Raw genomic sequence first — 16,268 nt, 5'->3', positions numbered from 1 at the left:
TCCATGTTCCTATAAATATTTACAAATCCCAGCTGCTGAGGAGCAAGACATCCTCCACCAGCTGGGGCTCCCAGCCTGGAAGCTGAAAGGGAGGGAATGCGGGGGACGGAAAGACGGGACTTACACTGGAGAAGCAGGCGGCCAGGACTCCTGGGTTTAGCTCCTAGTTTTGCCAGAGGTTAGCCTGCGTGCCCCTTCGGGAACTGTGGAGCCAGAAATTTCCTCCTCAGCGCCTCTGCTCCAGGAAGCCTGCACCAATCCTACCTGACAGACAGGGGTGGGGGTGGGGGTGGGGCTCCTTTACAGTCAACTTCCTGCCTCCTATTAATGTCTCTCAATTAGGGGTAAAGGGAGGGGGGGGGGTCTTACTTGTTAAAAGATACAGAATTCTCCCTGAGTCCCTAAAGGGTATTGTCTCTCTGAACTCAAAATCTTCTTCAGGACACCTTGATAAATCCATCTGGATCTTTCTAAACTGGAGGCTGAGGACTTGCGGCTCTTGCCCCAGCCAGCCCTGTCACTTCCAGAGCTGGGCTCTTGCAGAACCCGGAGAAGGTTGTGTTAGGTGAGACCCGTGGAGAGGGCTCACCTGCTCCGGTCTGTCAACACCATGGCCCAGGCTCGTGTTCAGATGCCCTGGGGAACCAGCCCAAGAGAGTATCCCTTCTCAGGCAGAGATTGATTATCAATTATAGGCCCTTGAGCATTTGTGTGGAATCACCAGCCGTCTGCCAGGATCTCCAAGTCAAGCTTTCCCAGCGGCACGTGGTGGCGACTTCCAACTCCTAGACCCAGGAGGCACTGTGCCTGGGGGATGGCACCAAAGTCCAAGGTGTCCCAGCCCTCCTAGCTCAGGCAGGCCTGGCCTAGACATGGAAACCCCAGACCAAGTGAGCTGAGACCTCTTCCCCTATCTTAACTAGAATTTCAGGTTTATTAATGATGGACCCTCTTGGGCCCCAGTGGGACTTCCCTTGGCCTTGCCCAAGTAATCCCTGTATCCTGGCCTAGATTTGTCCAAGAAGCCAGGCACTGGAGTGGGAGAGAAAAATAGGGAGAGGGAACCCCACGATGTTGTGAGGTTCTGGCTGCTTGTGTGGGATACCCAAATGGAAACTTGGCCCTAATGGGGCATTAAAGTCATGCAGGCAGGAGGCCTGGACTGTGGTTTCCTGGCTTTTCCCAGGGGCCCAGGCCAGCTGTTTTCACTATGGTCGGGAGCCTAACCATCCCAATTTCACAAGGTGAGAAGAAGGGGCTAGGGAAATGCTGAAATCTGCCAATCTCCTTAGGCCAGAGCTGTGATGAAGGGGAGAGGGAGAAGACACAGGGCGGGACAAGGGGAGCTGGGGGAGGGGGCAGAGATGGAAACTTCTCTTGGCGAAAGGCAGCTGGCCTCACCCAGGAGGAAACTGTGACCTTCTCAGCTGCCAGAGAGCAAAAGCAAGGACCTGGGAGGAGGGATGGGGAGGAGGACAGTCTGGAGCTGGCAGAGAGGTCCAGTGATGGCGGTGGCACAGGAAGAGTTAAGAATATTCCTAAAATAGCCCAGCCAGAGCCTAAGCCAGCCGGCTAGTGCCTCTCCTGGAGAGCAGATCTATAGCGGGAAAAGTCAGCCTGCTCTGCGCCCACCGCCTGCTGCCTGGTTTGGGCTGCTAATTAAGCCTCCCACCCCACCCCTAGCCAGCCCCTCCTGCCCTAGTGGGGGCCGGGTGCAAATAAGCAGAGAGCCCAAGTCTCCCCAAGGGACAGAGAACTCCAGCTGGGACCAGGAGGTCTGTGTGTTGGCACCCACCTCCATACACCCCACGCCCTGCCCTCTGCCTGAGTCAGTGATGGGCACACAGGCCCGTGGATGAGATGGAGGCTGACAGGTCAGGGCAGCCAGGTTCTCCCGACCGCACACATGCACAGTCAGCCCTTGTGGGGTGGAGACCCTCAAACGTCAGCTTCTCCTAGCTCTGTGCTCCCCTCCGCTTGGGGCATCCTGGGGTGAGCTTGGGGCAGGGAAAAGCCAGGAGAGCCCCTCCAAGAACAAACCACATCTCCGTTTCAGGAGCAGGACCAGCTATGTAACTGACAGGACCCAGGATGAGATGAAAATGTGGAGCCAACTTCAAGACAGTGATAGCAAAGCAGAAAACCAAGTGCAGGTCCCTTCTGGGGGCAAGGCCTTTGTCAGTGCACAGGCGGCACGTCCTTGAAGCTGGCCCCCTTCAAGGGTTCAGTTTAGTGAACATTTACTAAGCACCCGCCGCTCTGCTCCATTGCTCTACTGGCCCTGCTACCTCGGAGATCCTGTCTCAGTTACTTCCGTTCTCAAATATATGGCTGTGAGGTGCTCCGATATAAGCACCTAAATACGGAAGTGGGGCTGGGCCCCCCCCAACCCTGGTTGATTCGGGCTCTCCAAGGACACTGCTGCATACAGAGTTCCAACCCCCACACCCAGCTCTCAGACCTCTCCAAGCCGCACCTCCCACTACTACCCTCAGAGAGCCTGTGGGGACCACCTGGTACTGGGGGGGTCAATCAGTCCCTCCTCCCCTTGCCTCCTGACCCCCACCAGTAGGGTCCTGAAAAGGGCTCAAGGAGCTCCCATCTGGCTCTGCCTCTGATAGGTCTATGACCTCGGGCAAGCTAGTTCTCCTCTCTGGGCCTCAGTTTCCCTGTGTGTCAAAGGAGAGGTCTCTCAAACCTTTCCAGACCCTAAGTTCTAGGTCTCCTGGGATAAGAATGCAGGGGTAGGCTTTTTCCTACGAGAGACAGGACTTCCAAAGAAAAAGCCTTCCCCAGTCATCCTGGGGAGTAGGAGGCTTTCTCCCCAGAACCCAGGAAAACCAGCTACTCCCCACCAGCCCAGTTGCTCCTCCATTGCCCTCTCCCCAACCCTTCTCCTCCTCCCTGCCTGCCACCACCTTGCCTGAAGCTGGGGGAGCAGGGAGTAGAGGGGAGAGGGGGTTCTGGAATAGTCAATGCCTGCGGGAGGGGGTGAGAAGCATGCAGACCCTGCTGGCCAGACAGGGGCCTTCTCTCTGCTGCCTTTGCAGGAGGCTCAGCATAATTGCACTGCCTGTCACTCCCGCGTCCTGCTATCTGTCTCTCAGGCTGACCCTGCGCACCCGCCATTATATTGGTTCCTGTTGGGGCTGCAGAGCCTCATTACTTATACATGCAGCTGGGAGACGCAGCTCTTATTAGGTCTCTTGTCCCAGTCCCACAGCCAGGGCCTGTTCCGAGCCGCCTCCCTGGTGCTGGGTTGGGAGGGGCAGCAGGTGGTTGCTGGGCTGAGGTGGGGAGGGGGGTGGGGGAAGGAGGTCCAGGGAACCCCCAGGCACAAATGGAACCCCCAGGCACAAAGCCCAGAGCTCTCTGGCGAGGGAATATGAAAACCTGCCTATGATGTGGGTTCTTGGGTTCTGCCCCCTTAATGCCACCCACTCCTCCTACGGATATGGGGGCTGGGGAAGGGGCTTCTGAAGAAGGTTCCTCACCAACCTGGGAAACCCAGTCAGACTGAGGAATTCTGAGTCTCAGCCCCGGGGCCAACCCACTTCGGGGTGTCCTGGCCCTTCACCCCCAGATCACAACACAACTTCCATTCTCTCACCCTTGTTGACCAAACGTTCCCTCTCCAAAGGGGGCTGAAATTACAGAGGACTTTCCCGTGGTGGATCTGGAAGTATCTGAGTTAAAATGTCATACAGGGATTTTAAATATTTTAATGGATGACAATGGGGAGTTTTCTTTAATAGGAGAATCACAACCTCTCAGAGCTGCCCTGGACAATTCTCCAGCCCGGAGAAAGAAATGAAAGCCCTAAAGTGTGATGAGACTTCCCCAAACACACACGGCAAGTTCATGGCCTAACAGCCTTGAGATCCAGCCTCTGTCTCTTGCTGCCCAGCCCTCCATCCTGCCCGAGCCAGGACTGTAGACCAGTGGCTTCAACTCAAAACCAAAAATATGCCTTTCACACAACTGGCTGATTCAAGCTGTTCTTTCTCACTCAAGTGCCTTTCCTTGTTTTTCCTACCAGGTATGTACCTGTTGGGCCAAGTGGTAAAGAGCCCCTACTTGGGGTCAAACAGACCTGAGTTGTAATCCTGACTCTCTCTCTCTCTCTCTCTCTCTTACCAGCTGTGTGATCCCAGGCAAGTTACTTAACTTCTCTGAGCCTCAGCATCCTCATCTCCAACGTGAAGACTCCGACGTGCTTACTCCTTACACTTCTAGTGAGGATTAAACGAAATAGCGTATGTAAAGTGACTGGCACACGTTGGTACCCAGGTAACCGCAAAAACATTCATCCGTCTTCATTCATTTCATAAACATTTCAAGATCCTTCTACAAACCTGGAAATATGCTCCCCACCCCACTCCCATCCCATCCACAGCAGGCCACGATCAGCTCTCACCTGGACCACTGCAACTTCCTCCTACCTAATCTGCCTATGATACTCTTACTATGTTTTAACCCCTCCACTCCACACAAACCAGAGAGATCCTTCTAGTCTGATTATATCACTCATTCAACACCTTTCAGTAGTTTCTACCTGCCCTTAGGATGAATTATACACTCCTTGTCACAGCCCACAATGTCCTGCAAGCTTGGCCTAAGCACAGGCTGTTCCCTGTGCCTGGAATAATCTTCCCTCCCTCCCTTTTACCTCCACCTCTGGTGGCCTTCCTCTTCACCTTGCCATCCTTTTTCATCAGGGCTTAAACTTAAATATCACTTCCTCCAGGGAGCTCCCCATGATTCCCTCCCTCAGATTAATGTAGTCAACACTGTTGCGTACTCCTATAGCACCCCACATATTCCCAGGTAGTTTGTCAAGCTACATAGCAGGTGGTTGTTTAACCGTCCAGGTTCCTTCCAGACACCGTAAACTACATAAGGTCAGAAGCCTTTTCATGCCATCACTGTGTCCTGTGATAACAAGAGATGCGGTGGACAGTCAGTTAATATGAACTTATAGAATGGACGGAGGATTGATGCATGAGACGGATGGAAAAAGTGACACCGTCCCTCTGAAGTCTTCCTGAGTCCTCTGGACAGGGACTTTTCCATCTGTGCTTCATATCGCCTAATGCAAACCCGTACCCAAGCCTTAGTTCTTCCTCAGCTATAAAATGGGGAAAATAACACTGCCTACCTCATGGGGTTATTGATATTCAATGATGGAAGCCATGTGATAGTTTTAAGTCCATGATAATAGGTTGTTAAATTTAAATAAGATAATCCATGTAAAGTGCTTAGAACAAGATCTTGCCCTTGGTAAGTGCTCAAAAAACTTTCATAAGTGTCATAACATTTACCATTTCTTGCTGCCTGTGTCACCTGCCAAAGAGTGAGCTCCTCAGGGGTATGGCTTCGGTCTTACTCATTTTTGGACACACCAGCACTACCGCGTCATAGCGCCCAGCTAGATGTTCTCAGTAAATGTTTATTGAATGAACAAGTGAACAAATGAACGCAGGTCTGCCAGCTGATGATTCAGGGCACAGCATCCCCCTCGTCACTCACAAACCCAGACGCACATTAACACAAACTGTCTCTTACACGTTCACACCCACTCACATTCATTCAAAAAACCCCAAAATACCACGGAACAGCCACCCAGTTTCCTAAAGTCAGCTATGTGTAAATGAAGAGTCTTACTGTACCCTCCGCACACCGCTGCAATGGCCAGCACCCCCCTCCCCACCCCTGAAATGACGGGGGCTCTAGGAGTGAGGGGGCTCCCAGTCACAGGAGGGAAAACAAAGCCGGATCTTCAGCCCCCAGCTCTCTTCCCCCGCTGCTCATGTCTTTCCCCTTCTGTAAACCTGGGTCCCTGGCCTTGACAGGTGGTTGAGGAAGAGGACAGAAAGCCAGAACCCCAGGGGCCCTTCATCACTCATCTAGTCTTGTCTCTGAACCTAGAAGCCTAGGCCATCCTCCTCCTATCCTAGCGCTAAGCCCAGCAACCTGTAGGAAGAAGGCAGGAGAAGGAGCCCCAAGGCCTAGGGGTGGTGGAAGGGCCTTCTTAGCCTGGAGGTGAAAGAATTATATTAGCCACCATTTACTGGATGCATAACAAAGGTCAGGTACAGAGCCCGGTGCTCACCTACGTTATATCTCATTTCATTCTCACAACAGCCCTTTTTCCAGAGGAGGACACTTGAGGCGCTGCAGGTTAGGCTATCCTAAAATCACCAGCTAGGACTGGCACGCAGATCTCGAATTCTTCAACCGCCGAGCTCCAGAGAATTTGGTGGGGGGGCGGGGTGGGGGAGGTCCGCAGTCATTAAGCTGGGGGACGCCCCCCAAGGCAGCGCCCGCCCTCCCAACCGTCCAGGCCCTCACGTCCGGGCGGAAAAGGGGCGCCCGACTCCGCGGTGGGGGTTCGTGTCCCTCGGGGACCTGGGCGGGGCCGAGGCGGGGCCCGGCGAGCCGGCGGGAGGCGGGAGCCGGTGGCCCAGGCTCACAGGCCAAGATGGCTGTTAATTAAAGTGCTGGCACCAGCTCCTTTCTGCAAAGTTTGAAGCCGTTATTTTCCACTCCAGCGAAGCGGGGAGAATCCGGCTGGGCTGACAGAGACGCCACACCGCGCCAGGGAGCGGGCGGTCGTTCGGGGGGCGGGCGGCCAGGCCGCCTCGCCGCGCTGAGCGCGCCCCTCCGACGCGGGGAAAGCGCGGGAGGCGGGTGCTCTCGCCTGGTCCCCGACCTGGGTCGCCCGCCGCACTTTCCCCGCGGGTCCTGGGAGGGCTGAGGGGGTGGGGGTGGGGGCGGCGGCAGACGAGCCCCGGCTGGACAGCAGGGGAGAGACCCGTGTGCGTGCGAACCTGGGGGAGGGGGGTTGTGCAAATCACACGCTAAAGACGACGCACTTGTCCCTCGGGTCACCAACTCTGTCGCTCTGCGAGAAGTCATACTAGGGGAGATCAAGGTGGGGGTGGGGGGAGGAGGCTGACTGACAGCTGAGGACTGTCTTCCTGAGCCTGGGAGGTCTAGCCGCACAGCCCAGCGTCCCCCTCCTGCCAGACTTACCACCTTCCTCTTTTTGGACAGTGAACAGTACCTAAAGACCCAATCCCTCCGGGGTTGGAAGAGCCTGGAGTCGGGCTGCGGGTTTGAATCCCGATTCCACCACTTATTAGTTGTGTGACTTTGGGCAAATCTCTTAACTTGTCAGAGCCTCAGTTCTCCATCTGTAAAATGAGGATAATGATGGGTTTTACCTCTAGGGATTGGTGTGAAGATTGAGTGTGATCATGTATGTAAAGCATTCAATACAGGGCCCTGCACGCAGTAAGCCCAGGACAAATGCTATTTATTGAGGGTTTTTGCTCTTTCTTTGGTGGTGGGGGCCACTCAACCTCACGCTGCCATCAGTGCTTGGAAGGTCCTCTTTCATAGTTCCTCATTTCATATTCTCGTGTCCCTTTCCTCCTCCCAGGGGTGGCGGTAATCAGTCTCAACCTAGGGTAGAGAAAGTCCGAGAATCATGTGGACCGTTTTGACAGGTCAGCAGGGGGAGAGTGTGAGGTGGCAGGGGGCCTCTCAGGAGAAAAGAAAGAGGCTGGAGGGTCATCCTTCAGCAGAAGCCAGAGGCCTCCCAATGGCAGAGCCCTCCCTGGTGGGCTGGATAAAGGAGGGTGAAGGAGGAGCAGTGGAGCAGCACGAGCGAGGCCTCAAATAATGTGACAAATATTTTGATGGAAGCAGACACATTTCCGTTTATGCAACCTAAACACTTTACTGCACTTGAGGAAGAGGATTGCCTCATGCAACCTGATGGGGAGAAGATTTAGGGGGCTGCTGAGGAAGCTAGGGTGGAGGAGGAGCTAAGGGGCTGGAGGAGACCTATCCCCCCTCTTGGAGGCTTGAAAAGGGAGCTACCACTCAGGGATTGTTTGCATTGGTCAGAATGTAGAAATGAGGTGGGGTGCCCACTTTCTTATTTAGGGCTCCCACTTCTCCCTTGTCTGAAAGCAGGGATAAGAGGTGTCATCAGAGGAAAATGGAGGACCCTACACAACCCCCAGGAAAAAGCAGCCTTGTCTGGCCTGGAGCTCGGTGAGGAAGGGGCAGAGGCAAGGAGGTATGGGTAGAATATCCTGCCCATCCTGGAGGAAGATGGGTCCAGGGAACAGCCAGCTGGGCGCCAGAAAAGAGGAGGGCCAGCTGCTGTCAGTGCTCGCAGCTCTCGCACCCTGACAGGCACACCATCCTCAGATCTCCTGGATGGGTGGTCTGCGAGGCCTGAGTGCAGAATGCCCCCCCACCCCGTCCCCATCTTCCTTTTGCCTTCCTCTCTTTTTTCTGCTCCTTTTTCTGCTCCCCGCTTCATACTCCCCTCAATTGTTCTCTATCCCCGTAGACTGGGGAACCCGCGACCCAGCCTCCACACCCTGCGTGCGGTGGCCCCTGGAGCCTCCCTTCCCGGTTTTCTTCGAAACAAACCCTCGAGGCCTCTCCTCTCTGTCTCCCTCGGCGCTCTCTAGCTCTCCCTGTAGCCCTCTCGTCCACTCGGCTTTCGGCCTCTACTCCCCCATCTCCTGTAGGAGACTCTGCTGTTTCCTAGACTCTAGTATCCTCCCCATTTCCATATCTCAGCCTCTAGCTCGCGGAGTCTCCGGGTTCCTCTCGGGGCTCCGGCCTTCATCTCCGCGGCCCCGCCCTCGGCCCCGCCCCCCCTGGGTGGGCGGAGCCCTTCCGCCAGCGGCCCAATTAGGTGCCGACCCCGCCCGCAGCCCCACCCCTCGCGGGCGCGGAGCCGCGCGGAGCTGGTGGGGCGGGGCGGGGCGGAGGGGGCGGTGGCCCGAGCGCGAGGAGGCGGGAGGAGCCGGGCAGGACGCGGCTGCCGCCGCTCTCAGTCCGGCCGCGCAGCGGGAGGGAGGCGCGAGGCAGGAGCCGGCGGCTGGGCTCGGCAGCGCATCCAGCGCAGCGCGGCGCTCCGGGCCCGGCCCCATGCCCGCAGCCCCGCCGGACCGCCCTTGAGCGCGGGCGTCCTGCCCGCGCCCCCCGCCCGCCGGCACCATTGCCCCGACGGCGCGGCCGGGCGGCCCGGCGCTCCCCAGGCTCCGCGCCGGCCGGAAAACGCTGCTGGCGGCCGCCGCGGGCGTGGTGATGCTGCTGGTGCTGGTGGTGCTCATCCCCGTGCTGGTGAGCTCGGGCGGCCCGGACGGCCACTATGAGATGCTGGGCACCTGCCGCATGGTATGCGACCCCTACCCCGCGCGGGGCCCCGGCGCCGGCGCGCGGCCCGACGGCGGCGACGCCCTGAGCGAGCAGAGCGGCGCGCCCCCGCCTTCCACGCTGGTGCAGGGCCCCCAGGGGAAGCCGGGCCGCACAGGCAAGCCGGGCCCCCCCGGACCCCCTGGGGATCCAGGTCCTCCGGGTCCTGTGGGGCCACCCGGGGAGAAGGGTGAGCCGGGCAAGACCGGCCCTCCCGGGCTGCCGGGTGCAGGGGGCAGCGGCGCAATCAGCACGGCCACCTACACCACGGTGCCACGCGTGGCCTTCTACGCCGGCCTCAAGAACCCTCACGAGGGTTACGAGGTGCTCAAGTTCGACGATGTGGTCACTAACCTAGGCAACAACTACGACGCGACCAGCGGCAAGTTTACGTGCAACATTCCCGGCACCTACTTTTTCACCTACCACGTCCTCATGCGAGGCGGCGACGGCACCAGTATGTGGGCGGACCTCTGCAAGAACGGCCAGGTGGGCCCGGCGGGGGCATGGGGCTGGCCTGGGGGCAGGGCACCCAGGGAGCCCGGGGCATAGGGTACCAGCGAGCACAGGTAGAGACCCTACAGCGGCCCCTCTTAGGCATCACATGCGGGGATGGTGGGCCTGTTGGCACTAACTCTTCGGTTCCTGGGCACTGGCTTCAAGGCAGACGCCGCTGGGCACCTGCGCGCGGCTTGGAAATGCGGGAGATAAATGCAAATAATCACAGCGCAGGGCTCCCAGGCGCGCGGACTGGTCCTTGGGGGCTTGGCCCTCGGGAAGCGATATCTGAGAGCTGGAATTCTGGTTGATACCAGCGGGCAATTAGGGGAGGGCAATGATGGGCTCTAGGGAAGGCAGCCTCCGCGCCCGCGGGCGTCCAGGCGCACCGCTAGGCGCGCAAGCCAAGGAGAGCTGTAGGAGATGTTTTGGGCACAGAGGCAAAGGGAGCCAGGGGCGCGAAGCCTTAGCTGCAATCCATCCTCCGCCCTTGAGAAGGGACCACTGCGCCGATCTGACGCCCTTTGCAAAACGCGGGGCTGCCCGGCCGCTTCCCACCGTGTCAGAGCTACAGGCGCAGGAAAGCAACCTCTGGGGGGAAAAGTTTTTCCTCCTGAGGGAGGCAAAGAGGTGGAAACTCCCCCTCCCTTGATCTTGCAGCTGCAGCTCCTGACTCCAGGAGTGTCAGGGGATCCTCTGCGTTCACTTTCCCCATCCCAAAGACCGAAGCTAGCAGGCAGCTAGGTGGGCTCCTTGGTACTGTGAGGGTAGTACATGGTGCTCTTCCTGCAACTGCTGCCCCAGAACCAGCCTCGACCTAATCCTGCCCTAGGGGGACAGTTTTGCCCAGCTCACTCTCCTTTTGTTACTCCCTCCCTTTCCAGGGCTCCCAGACCACGATGGCCTAGGGCCACTGGGTGGGGGGGGGGGGCGGTGAGGCGGAGCATTCCTGTGGAAGGAGACCAGCATGGGTCAGAACTAAAGCTAGGATGGTGGGAGTTGGGAAGAAATTTCCTGCGACTGGGACCCCGGACCCTGTTGGAATCCTTCCCACTGCAGGTAGACCCTGGCTTGGGAGTGGGGGAAAGGACAGGCCTGGGAGTCAGCACAAAGACTACCAGGCACTTGTAAGTCTGCCCCCTCTTCTTTCTCTCCTGCCTGCCTCTTTCTCCTACTCTGTCTCTTGTCCCCGTCTGTCTCCTGTGTCTACCAGTCCTATCTGTCTCTCCTGAGTCTCTGGCCTCTCTCCCCCCAGGCTTAACACCCCTCTTTATTCCTTGAGTGTTTCTCTCTCACTTGGTCTCTATGAGGCTTCCCGTGTCTCTCCTCTTTGTCCTTGGTTCCTGACCAAATGGGAGGCCTCAGTATCCAGTGAGAGCTCACTCTGCAGACAGCCCCACGATTTCCCTTATTAATCACCAATAAAGGATGCAGCAATGTCACCTTCATCAATAGAATTTCTTCCTTTCCCAAAGAAAGTTTGGGCTGGCACCGAGCTGAGGTCTAAGGGGACTGGGGGCCCATTTTGTCTGGATAGGAAGCTGGTCACCAGAGCACCAGTGGGCCCTAGGCCTTGTACCACCTCAGGAGGTTCCAGTGGGGCTCCAGAGATGAGGCCCGAGGAGACCCCAAAGGTGATGTCTGCTTGGGCAGGATCACTTGCTTCAGTCACTGGGAGGTGAAACCATCTCAAAGCCTCTTCCCCCTTCAGTAGGGGCAAGGCACTGGCACAACCTGACAAAGAGGTACTCACTGGAGGTGGGACCACAGGCTAGTAGAAAATAGGAGGTGGCTTTAACTAGGGGGTTCACAGATCCAGCATTTTAACAGTTACTCAGACCATGCCCCCCCCACTAAAAACTGGGGCCTACACCCCTCTCCCGTACGTTCTTTGTGACTTGTCCTTCCAGATTGCTCAAAAGACTCGTTAAGTCTCACTAGTCATCCCACGTACTCACTTCGAGCCCCGACTAAGAGGCAGGTTTGGAGCTAGGTAGCAGGGGTTTGATCCACTTGCCCTACAGGACCTCATGGTCTGTGCAGGAGAGATAATAGTAACCACCCAATAACACACCCCAGCGATTGGTGTGTTAGAGGGGGATTGGGGGCCCAGCTGGCAACTCCCATCCCTAAATGTGTTAGCTGGAGGGAATGATTCACTGGTGCCTGCCCCCACTCAGACCAACCTGGTCAGGGGAGAGGATGGCAAAACTGGGCTGGTCCCCAAGGTGAGGAGACATGGCTAGGGAGGAAATAAAAAGGTCAAGTGCAGGGAAAGGCTGGCTCAGAGGTAGAAGAGGACATTCAAGTGAGCAGAGACAAAATGATGGCTCTGGGCAATGGACAGGAACAGAACAGAGGGGCTTCTGCCTCCCATGGCTGTAAGACCTGGGGCACTGCTGGGCTCTGTGCTTTTCCTTTCTGGCTTCCTGCCTGAAGAAATGCTTCCAGAATTTCCTCAGGAAGGCAGGACTGAAATTGGTCCTTGGCCTTTCCCTCGGCAAGATAGGGAGGGGAGAGGTCACTGAAGCGCTGAGTCCCCCACTCTGTCCTTGCCTGAGGCCCACCAGCCCCTCTCCCCAAGGGGAGCCTTGAGTCACCACTGTGTAGCCCGAGGACACCAAGGCCTGGTCTTTAGGACATGGGGATCTGAGGAGCCCGAGGAAGGGGCTGTAAGTTAGGAGTGGGTGCCCTGAGTGAGGTAAGCTCCCTGCAGCTGCCTCAAAGATCCACAGTTCGGATGTCAGGGAAGACATGAAATTAATACACTGGGCCAGGAGACAGGGGGCTGTGTGGGGATGGACCAGGGTCTATGGCCAGGGTGCCACTTGTCCAGGGCAGGGACTTTGGGGAGGTGAATATCACAAATGGGGAAGGGCTTGGACAACAGAACCTGAGTGAGGTGAGAGATGGGGTAGTAGATAAATTGAGGATTCCACTGGATAAATAAAGGCCTCACTGGAGCTCAGCCTGATGCCTGACAGTGGGAGAGGGGCTCCCCACTGTCCTTTTCTAGCTAGCCCTGAATGCTTTTCACAGCACAGAGCACAGTGCCTAACTCAGCAGGGACCCAGGAAATATGTGAAAGCACAAGTGTCCCCTGTGGGCCAGGCTGGTTGCCTGTGGGAGCCACTCCTGTACATCCAACACCCCAGCACTGATCCGGGGGCAGGAGCTTGTTTCTTGGGTTCTCCCCACTCCTCCCTCCAGGGCCCTGGTCAGACCACTGCCTCAGTTTCCCTTCCCCTGGCAGCCCTTGAGGAGGTGATTCTACAGCGCCCCCTCGTGACAAGTCCCAGACTTGCTTTCCTCCTTCCATGGCAGCCTCAATTCCCCAAATTTCCCCATGGCCTCCAGAAGCTGGATGCCTCAACTGTTTGCTGTCTCAGGCAGAGAATCAGGACCCCTGGGTTCCATTCCTGGATCCCCCTACTATCTAAGGATGGAAGGGCATCAATTTTTCCTGCCTCTGTGGATAATTAGGATAATCACAGCAACAATCATGGTGATGAATAAATAATAAACATAAGCATAAGAGTTCTGATGCCTGTCACATCACCAGGAGATTCCTGATGACAGATGATTGTGTTCTAATGGATTTGGCTATTAAGAAGCACACTGTTTTAATGAGTTAAGGCTCAATTAATCTGGGTAATAAAAATAATTGTTATTAGTAGTAATTTATTAGCAAAGATAATGAAATGCATACGTAATAATAAATACTACGAGGATTAGGGCCCAGGGAACAATATAGAAGTTGGCTGCTTTCTTTGAGCGCTTTCCTAGTAACACAAAGCCCCATCAAGATTAAAAATTTTTCCCCCACCATCTGAAGGCTTTTATAAAGGTGGCAGTGGTGAGGCGGGATCTTCTCATCCTTTTTCTGAACAGAGAAATTGAGCTTTTTGAAAGACAGCATCTTCCCCTCATTTGCTTTTCCCCACCTTTAGCTGAACTGTGAGTTTTCCCAGCTAAGTGTCCCCAAACAGTTCTTGCCCCTGGTCGGGGGAAGAAGAGATTGAGGGGAGAGAAGGGGCTGGAAGGATCTGGGCTTTAAATGGCAGCCAGCATGCAAATACGTTGGGTGCCCCGTTGTGGCATTGCTGCTGACTCAGCAGCTTCGGCACAGCTGACCTGCAGTTCTGTCTCCTGCCCAGGAAGGAGAATGGACCCTTCCCCTAATTTGGCTTGGTCCAGCCCAGACTGTTAGCCTTTGGGAGAGCTGCCTTCAGGGAAGGGGCTGGTTGGAGAGGGGCTGTTGAAAAGCCTGACTGAGAGAACCCCACTCAATGCAGCCTCCCCTCAACACAAGCCTGCACCTTGGAGATGTCCCCTGTCTTCCCATTCTCCACCCAGGCTATCCTGGAAAGGCCCCAGATCCTATGGCTCAGGCCCTGTGTTGCCTCAGTTGGAGAGGAATGCCTGGAGGGAATTTGTTCACCATCACTCACCCTCAGTATCTAATGATTATAGTCGGAGCCCCCAGAAGTGACCAGCAGACTTCACACACAAATGTTGGTGCCCTCTTGCTTCATTGAACTGCCTGTCCCTCCCCTCGCCCATCAAAACAAGGACTGGAAGGGATAGCAGATCAGACTGAGGATCACACAAAGATGGAAAGCCTGGATTCCCTCCCTCCACCCACTTCCTTTCTACCACTCTGTGGTGAGACAGGAGGAGCCCAAGGTCCTCTGTGGGTGGGATAATAGTCACAGGTATAGCTATAGCTCTTTGGAGGCCAGGATGCAGGCTCAATCTGAGCCTTGGGAGGGGAAATAATTACCAGACCTTCCATCTCACTGCTCCAGTATGAAAGACCCCAGAACGAACTACAGACAAGGAGTTGAAATACTGGGTTCTGGTACTAGGGTGGTTGCTTAGTAGCCACCTGGCATTAGTCTAGCCACCTGACCTATGGGGCCAAGGTGTCCATCCCTGTGTCCATCCGCTGACATAAGAACAGGTGGGTGTGGCTGAAAGGTAAGGCATTATTGTTACAATTAAAGCAGAGAGGAAGGAATGATAAGGAGAGAAGGGATGGCCCTCCATCCCCTGGTGTTCCAGAGAATTCCTCTCTGCAAGGAGGGAGTTCCAGGCTGGGCCATCCCTGAAGGCGTTGTTGACGTCCTCTGCAGGCCAGACGGTAAGACCTAGAGGAGTTAAGGAGGCCAACTCCACCTTGATTCCTAATTCAGACCCAGATTACACCTGCCCTAGAAATCCAGGGCTCCTCTATAACCCATTCCCAAAACATACACTTATGATTGGAAGGGGTGGGGAATGACGCGAGAGAAGCAGGCAGAGTTGAAGGCAGGTTTTTAGGGCCTCCAGATCCTACCCACGTGGCTGCCTTACCTCTGACAGTCCCCCTCCCTCCCCGACCCTACTTCTCTCCCTCCTCCCCCCTACCCTCTCACACACACCATCCCTACTCTCCCCACCCCCTTATTCCCACCCCCACCCCCACCCCCGCAGGTGCGCGCCAGCGCCATAGCCCAGGACGCAGACCAGAACTATGACTACGCCAGCAACAGCGTGATCCTGCACCTGGACGCGGGGGATGAGGTCTTCATCAAACTCGACGGAGGCAAAGCGCACGGCGGCAACAGCAACAAATACAGCACATTTTCCGGCTTCATCATCTACTCCGACTGAGCTCCCCGCGTCCCCCTCCGTCCCCTACCCAGCTCCCCCCTCCCCCGGGGCCCCCCTCCCAGCGGGCTGAGGGCGACCCAACCCCTCGCTGCCCTAGCCCTGGCTGCCGGCCCTCCCTGGCTATGACGCCCCCGGCCCGCCCTCATCACCACCCGGGCCGCCGGCTAGGCTCTCCTTGCCCGTTCGCCCTCGCCGCAGAGCCGGGTCCAGAGCGCACCGTCGCGGTTCCCGGGAGGCTCTGTCGACCGCCCCCGCCCTGGCCCGCGCTGTATATTTGTACAATAGGACTGTTTATTACCCACCCAGCTCGTCAGCCCGCCCCAGACTGGGGACAGGTCTTGGCGGGGTCCCTTCCTGTGCTCGGATGCGCTGCCCTCCCGCTCCGGGGTAGCGCCTCCTGGGAGAGGGGTGGGTTGGGGCTGGATAGCGTCCCAGCACCTGCTAAAGCCCCAGCCCGGCTGCGCCCCGTCTGACCAAAGCTCTAATAAAAACACTTCCATCCCACTGGCTTTGGGTCTGTGCCCTAGAGAGGAGCTGCAGGAGGGGACCATGAACCCTGCCTTCTTCCAGAAAGGGAAGAGGTCTGCTGGAAGTTTCCCATGGATCTGGGGGCAGCCAGGTCCCAGAATCACAGCTGCTCTGGGAGGAGGTGGGCCAAGGGGCCCAATGCTCACCACAGCCCAAGCGTGCCTGGGCAGCAGAAACAGGAAGCAGCCCAGTTACATCATCCTCTTCCATGGTGGAAAAGTTTCATTTGTTTGACCTGGAAAGTGGCATCAGCAAGGTTTAAACTGGGACACCTGGGCTCTCAATCTGGTACCACTGTGTGTGATCTTGGGCAAGTGACTCCTCTTTCAGTTCTGGGTTAGTGACAGCAATCACAGGAACAC

At 56.6% G+C, this 16,268-nt stretch overlaps 1 protein-coding gene across 1 annotated transcript; it reads left to right on the top strand.

Moving 5' to 3' along the window:
• Positions 1 to 9,070: 9,070 nt before the first annotated feature.
• C1QL1 (complement C1q like 1) lies at positions 9,071 to 15,887 on the top strand. Its single transcript, XM_049636287.1, has 2 exons — positions 9,071 to 9,714; positions 15,199 to 15,887. Exons 1-2 carry the CDS (start codon positions 9,118 to 9,120, stop codon positions 15,376 to 15,378), a joined length of 777 nt encoding a protein of 258 aa, XP_049492244.1. The 5' UTR covers positions 9,071 to 9,117; the 3' UTR covers positions 15,379 to 15,887.
• The last annotated feature ends 381 nt before the right edge of the window (positions 15,888 to 16,268 follow it).

The sequence above is a fragment of the Panthera uncia genome, chromosome E1, assembly GCF_023721935.1.
Source record: "Panthera uncia isolate 11264 chromosome E1, Puncia_PCG_1.0, whole genome shotgun sequence".
Lineage (NCBI taxonomy): Eukaryota > Metazoa > Chordata > Mammalia > Carnivora > Felidae > Panthera > Panthera uncia.
The sequence above is the reverse complement of the archived record's forward strand: the minus strand, read 5'-3'. Positions and strand labels throughout refer to the sequence as shown.

Bases quoted from the DNA above. Each gene is read 5' to 3' on its own strand.
- C1QL1 (XM_049636287.1), top strand. From the start codon at position 9,118: ATGCTGCTGGTGCTGGTGGTGCTCATCCCCGTGCTGGTGAGCTCGGGC. The intron at 9,715-15,198 runs GTGGGCCCGGCG...CCACCCCCGCAG, and splicing joins ACCTCTGCAAGAACGGCCAG to GTGCGCGCCAGCGCCATAGC.